General features: G+C 42.2%; 1 protein-coding gene across 1 annotated transcript; it reads left to right on the top strand.

Moving 5' to 3' along the window:
- Nucleotides 1–1,226: 1,226 nt before the first annotated feature.
- LOC132382353 (UDP-glucuronosyltransferase 2A1-like) lies at nucleotides 1,227–5,177 on the top strand. The gene is made up of 2 exons (XM_059952475.1): nucleotides 1,227–1,361; nucleotides 3,267–5,177. The coding sequence occupies exon 2, from the start codon at nucleotides 3,288–3,290 to the stop codon at nucleotides 4,887–4,889; it is 1,602 nt and encodes a 533-aa protein (XP_059808458.1). The 5' UTR covers nucleotides 1,227–1,361; nucleotides 3,267–3,287; the 3' UTR covers nucleotides 4,890–5,177.
- Nucleotides 5,178–6,890: the final 1,713 nt, after the last annotated feature.

Here is a 6,890-nt window from a genome sequence, read left to right as displayed (position 1 = left end):
CAAACCACCCCATCTGGCACCAACAAATAATCCAATGTTAGAGTTATTTTGATCACATTTCTTTGCCATTCTGATGTTTGGTCTGAACAACAACTGAACCTCTTAACCATGCTTTTATGCATTAAGTTGCTGCCACATTATTAGCTAATTGGAGATTTCCATATACGAGCAGTTGTACAAGTGTACTCTGTAAAGTTGCCACTGAGCGTTGTGTCTTAAATACAGAAAAAAAGATGCAGATTGCCCTGGGGAGCCAAGTGTAATCAAAATTAAGTGTGCGGTGTTGAGGTTCTGCTCAGAATGAATGAGGAGCCATGGGTCAGGTTCAGGCAACTGGGATCAAATGAATCCTGGAAGGAGTGTGGGGTTTGCAGGAGTCTACTCAAGATGGGAGTGAGGAAGGGAAAAATAGGGAGCATGAGATAGATGCGGCAGAGAAGATGAAGGAAAATCCAAGAGATTTATAATGGTATTAAGGGTTTAAAATGGTAACTGGAAAGAAATTAGGGCTCCTTAAAGACCAAAGTGGACATCTTTGTAGTGAATCACAGAGGATGTGTGAGGTTCTCAAGGAGTGTTTCTGTTCATTTTTTAACCTTAAGGGAAATAAGATTCTGTCTTGGTTTAATGCGCAGGTCTTGGGGATCATCTAAATGACAACAGTTCTTACCCTATGCAACGCTCGAGTTAAGAACCTGTTTTGTACTATATCCACTGCTGTGCGTTTACGCTTTCAGCAGCTTTTCTGCAAACGCTGTGTGTTGTTAACCTTCGTAGACTAGAGTTTTGGATGTGGCGGAAATAAGGAGCCATTTGCTCAGCCTGTGAATGTTGTGTCAGTTAGTTGGGCTTGTTTTGGTAACGTGCTGTAACATTCATTCCAGTTGGATGTCATGGAACTATCGGGAGTGCTCCGCAGTGTCCGGTTTCTGGAAAACAAAGGGTCTCTCTTGCAGGAGGTGCGGGGCGGATCACAAGGGAAGAGGGTATGAGCGAGAGATACCCGCTGGTTTCCAGGTTCTGGATGAAGGAATCATGAGCCTCTCCAAAGACACAGGAAATCGCTTTTTACCCTCTGAAATGATTGGCATGGACTACGGCTGTTGAAGGAGGTGTGTGCTAACAACTTTCCGAGAACAATTAGTGATCGGCATCGCCTACTTGGCACGAATACACGCCCTGTGATTCAGGTAGCCCTAACCGATATAAACCACGACGAGGCAGTTTAGATATCTTTACACTCGGTTTCTGGTGATTTTGTAAAATCCGGTCCGTGTGAAAATTCTTGAACTTCGCTGCGTCCTGCCTGATCGCTATCTCCAGGACCAGACTTCCTCGGACGCTCAATATCGGCTTAAAAAGTAAGTGAAAAGTTACATTTAATTGACAAAAAGTACAGAAACTTTAAAGTACAGTAATCTTACAGACACAATTTATAATCTGGTCTGAAGCTGTGTGCCTAGTTCTCGCAAAGTGAACATACTTAGAAGCAGCATCGGGGGAAAGGCTGGTTCACCGATGAATATTCGACTCCCTCTTATCCTCTCCTTCGCTTAATAGCGTGGGGATTAAGTTGTTATAGCTGTTAAAAACTGAAAATAATGTTTGAGATGAATATTAATTGTCCCGGTGAGCGGCGCTGTTCCGTTTACAGAATCCAAAGTTGTAAAAGATGTAGACACGGATCGAATTTAGTTTCCTTCTCCGGGATTCAGAGAGTGTTGGGAGAGTTGAAACACCAGTAAATTAAAACTCACAATTACCTACTGGTGTAAAGATGTTTTGACAAAGTAACAGATTCTTGCACCAGTCAGATGACAAAAAGCAGGAAGCTTGGATGAACATAAATCCAAAAGATTTGGCCAGTGTCAGTGTCTCCAAATGTACAGCAAAGGTACAGTTTACCAGATCACGTGTAATTAACTGGAATCTAAGAGTAAACAGACTCTCAGTGGCAACTTTATTAAGTACCGTTGTGGTGTGAGGTTATCTGAGTTACTGTCGGCTTTTGGTCAGGTTGCTTGACCCACAGAGTCCACACTGGCTCCCAAAAGAAAACCACATTGGTCCCATTTTCTCCTTTCCTTATTTCCCCAATGTTCTGTCATACATTTTGTCTTCCAAACCCTCCATCCCACTTGTCCATCGCCAGGGAAATTTACATTGGACAACAAACTACCACAGATCTCTGAGGAAACTGCAACAGCAAATGTAACGGGGGAGGGTATGTTTTCTGTGTAGTATAAGCATTCCCCCTTTGACCATAGTGTGGAGCTCTGGGTGTGTCAATTGCTTCCCACCTCCCAACAAAGTGCGGGTGGATAATGAGTGGCATTGCAGTTAGAACAACACTATTGCAGCCCAGGGCATTGGAGGTAGGAGATCACTCTCAGTGTCCTCTCTAAGGAATTTGGACCTACCCAACCACCACCCCCACCCCCATAGAACGATTGCGATTCCTCCATATCCTCTGGTTTCCCCCTACATTCCAAAGACATGCTGTTTAATAGATTAATTGGTTATTGTAAATTGTCCTGTGATTAATCTAGATTTAAATTGAAGTTTGTCGGTGGTGCTGCTCAGGACCTACTCTATATTGAACTGTATCTCCCAAATAAAAAAAAATAAACTGACCATGTTGTAAAATGCCACTAAAATATGTAAAAGGCAATTAAGACTCGGAGGCAGGGAGATTTATCCACATCAAATTCATGCGTGTTAAGACTTTGGATTACCTTACAGAAGCAATCATGAAGAAATATGTAAAACATTTAAACATTTCAAATTAAGTGTATGATAAAATGTAAACTAATTTCTTCTGGAGCCATTCTCCTCCATTGTAAAGCACAAAGTTGATCTTCCATTCCAGGTTTATGTTGGCATAGACTCAACAGGCAGATTCCTCAGCACTAGCTGAATGTGCCCAAGCAAGCTTCTCCTTCATAGATGGAATAAGAGATTGTGGGAGAAACTTAAGGACTTCTCTGTCCATGGACTTGGGAAGAGAAGTTGGGGTATTGGTCAGAAGAGCGCCATAGAATCCATGCTGGCTCCCAAAAGAACCATAAGTTCAAAATGGAAGTGCAACATTTACTGATCAGTTTTGGGCTAATATTTGATAAGCTATTGTTGAATGTAACATACGAGGTGTGATTGATAAGTTCGTGGCCTAAGGTAGAAGGAGTCAATTTTAGAAAACCTAGCACATTTAATTGAATAACAAATTGATGTCTTGTTAACAGTATTTCTTTTCCATTCTCGAGCAGGTTTTGGATATTCGTCTTAATATGGAAGGTTCTGGATGGAAAAGCCGAGCACTTGTCCCATTTCTCTTTGGTATTATCATCAGCTTGCTTTGTCCCATCAATCAGTCAGCTAATGTATTAGTTGTACCTGTCGATGGAAGTCATTGGATCAACATGAGAATTCTCTTGGAGAAACTGAAACCTCGTGGACACAACTTCACGGTGATTTATATTGAGAAAAGTTGGTACATCAAAGAAAGGCCCAACCTATATCAATCTATCGTAATTCCAATGAAAAACATTGAAGTAAAGGATATAGTTGGTCTTATTCTTCAAAAAGCACTTCAGCTTGGGAAGGATGGCTGGAGCTTCAGTGACAATATTGAGTTCCAGTCTGAAGTTCTACAGTTTATGCGGAACTGTCAGAATGTTTTCCATTTTATTATAAGTGAAATATTTCAAAACAAAACATTACTAAGCCAACTTGAAAAGGCAAACTTTGACCTGGTGCTTTCAGACCCTTTTTTTGTTACTGGATCAATGCTTGCTTATTATTTAAAACTTCCTTTGGTGTATAATGTTCGATGGTTAGAATCTGGTGAGGCTCACTTCTTGTTTGTCCCATCCCCCCTTTCTTATGTCCCAATCTTAGGCTCAAACCTAACAGACAAAATGTCCTTTCTTCAAAGAACACAAAACTTCATCCAACATCTAATCTTTCAATCCATTGTAGAACTTACCATTTATCCCAAATACAATGAGCTCTGTCATCGATATTTGAGTCCAGACACAGATATCAAGACAATTCTGCTGAGGGCTGATGTGTGGCTGATGAGAGTAGATTTTTTACTTGAATTCCCAAGACCCACCATGCCAAATATTGTCTACATTGGAGGCTTCCAGTGTAAACCAGCCCAACCACTAGCGGCAGAGTTTGAAGAGTTTGTTCAAAGCTCAGGAAAGCATGGACTTATAGTGATGTCATTAGGATCTGTTATCAATTCCTTGCCAAAGCAGATTACAATGGAAATAGCTGAGGCATTTGCTCAAGTACCCCAGAAGGTGATTTGGAGATATGATGGAGAAATCCCTCCCAATGTAGGTAATAATACACTACTGAGAAAATGGATCCCTCAGAACGACCTTCTGGGACACCCCAACACACGAGTCTTCATTTCGCACGGTGGTACCAATGGTATTTACGAGGCCATCTACCACGGGGTGCCAGTGATTGGCATGCCTCTAATTTTTGATCAGTTTGACAATTTACTTCGACTTGAATCCCGAGGTGCAGCAAAGGTGCTTAATGTTGCAACCATGCACTCCACAAATCTATTGCAGGCACTTCATGAGGTGATAAATGGCACATTTTACCGGGACAACATGAAGAAACTCTCTACCCTCCACCGGGACCAACCACAGTCGCCAATGGAGCGAGCCGTTTTCTGGATTGAGTACGTTGCCCGACACAAAGGAGCAGGACATTTGCGTTCTGAATCCTACCGACTGCCCTGGTATGTTTACTATTGTGTGGATGTGATGGTCTTACTGTTGTCCATGTTACTCATGGCAATAGTGCTGGTGGTTGTAGCGCTGAAGAGACTTTGTCACATTGCACAGAAGAAAAAGCAAAAGAATGAATAAGGTTTCTCTCATTTGTGTTGGAAGATGGTGTTTTAAATTTTTTCCACTTAATGAAATAGGATTTTCTTGTTTTCAATACATGAAGCCTACTTTTCAGATATTGTAAATGTAGCAAACCTCTTAAAAATTAGTGAAATATATCAGTGGATTTAAATCTTTTGTACAAAGATATGAACAGGAACAAAATACAAATATCTAAATCAAATCAAACAGGAAAGCTCATGTTTATGTATGATTATTTAAAATGTGATATACTAACTTGTAATTCATATACTACCATAAAAAACATGGAATTCTGTGCCTGAAAGACTACTCTCCAAACTATTCTGTCATGTCTCCACCAATTGACAAATGGTAAGAGGTCACATTGCTGTCCCTTTACAATTCGTCATAGCTGCCCATTCCAGGTCTTCGTCACCATTGTTGTAGGCCATGATTTAACAGGCAAAAATGTCCCTCTTTGGTTGTTTGAGCTAGTTTGCAATATTTCCTCATCAAATGCATATGCACCTGGAATCACTCCGCTCAGCACATCATTTTTGGTAACTTCACCATTTACACAGGAGGCACATCTTTCCCTACCCCCACCCCCCCAATCTCACGCTCTCTACACTTTCTCTTTGTGACTCTCTTCTTTACCTATTCCTCCCCACTGGTTTGTCTATCTGAAGCTGATGAATGAGTAATGGAGTTTTTTTCATCACATAACTAAATGAAGTATCTTCCAACTACACTTTCTGGTCAATAACCCTGGGCATTATTATGCAAGTATCTGACTGAAGCTCTGATAAAGGAGAATTAATTACAGATAGAAATATACAATGTTGGAGCTGAGTACAATTTCATAAGCACAAGAGATTCAGCTGGAATTCCAGAGTAATATTCACAAATGCTGGCAGAACTCAGCAGGTCAGACAGCCTCGATACTAACAAAAGAACATTACACCATTTTGAGGTGAGGCCCTTCATCAGCACTGTTGATCCTTTTTGACTGTTTATTCATTTCCATTGATGCTGCCTGACCTGCTGAGTTCCTCCAGTATTTTATGTGTGTTATCCTATCAGACCGAGTTAGGGAATTGGAGCAGGAGCTGGATGAACTACGGATCATTCAGGAGGTAGAGGCAGAGATAGATAAGAGTTATCAGCAGGTAGTCACACCAAAAAGACAGGAGATAGGCAAATGGGTGACAGTCATGAGAGGCAGGTGAAGCAGACAGAGAGAGCAGAGCACCCGTGTGGCAGTTCCCATTAAGAATAAGTATACTGTTTTGGATACTGTTGGTGGGGATGACCTACATTGAACAAGTTGCAGTGGTCCTGTCTCTGATACTGAGGTTGGACCCTTGACTGGGAAGGGGAGGAGGGAAGAGAAGAGAGCGGTAGTGATAGGGGATTCTGTAGTCAGCGGGGTAGATAGGAGATTTTGTGGAGAAGATCGGGAGTCTCCGATTGTATGTTGCCTCCCTGGTGCCGGGGTCCGGGACAACTCAGATCGGGTGCAGGTTATTCTCGAGAGGGAGGGCAAGACCCCAGATGTTTTGGTCCATGTAGGGACCAACGACGTGGGTAAGATGAGTGAAGGGGCCCTGCGTAGTGAGTTCAGGGTGTTAGGTGCAAAGTTGAAGGGCAGGACCTCCAGGGTAACAATCTCAGGATTGCCAACTGTGTCATGTGCGAGTGAGGCAAGGAACAGAAGGATTATACAGATTAATATGTGGCTGAGAGGATGGTGCAGGAGGGAGGGCTTCAGGTTTTTAGATATTTGGGCTTTGTTCCAGGGAAGGTGGGATCTGTTCCGACGGGACGGTTTACACTTGAACTTGAGCGGTACTAACATTCTTGCAGGGAAGTTTGGTGGTGCTTCTTGGGGGGCGGGGGGTGTGTAAACTAGAATTGCGGGGGCAGGGATCCAGAATGCGAGAGAGGATAGCGAGATGAAGAATAAAGGACAGGTGAGGACTACATGGTTCCGGAATATTAAGTGTGTAGTAGAGAAAG

This window comes from Hypanus sabinus, chromosome 28 (genome assembly GCF_030144855.1).
Source record: "Hypanus sabinus isolate sHypSab1 chromosome 28, sHypSab1.hap1, whole genome shotgun sequence".
NCBI lineage: Eukaryota > Metazoa > Chordata > Chondrichthyes > Myliobatiformes > Dasyatidae > Hypanus > Hypanus sabinus.
The sequence above is the reverse complement of the archived record's forward strand: the minus strand, read 5'-3'. Positions and strand labels throughout refer to the sequence as shown.

Coding starts and splice junctions, on each gene's coding strand:
- LOC132382353 (XM_059952475.1), top strand. CDS start 3,288: ATGGAAGGTTCTGGATGGAAAAGCCGAGCACTTGTCCCATTTCTCTTT.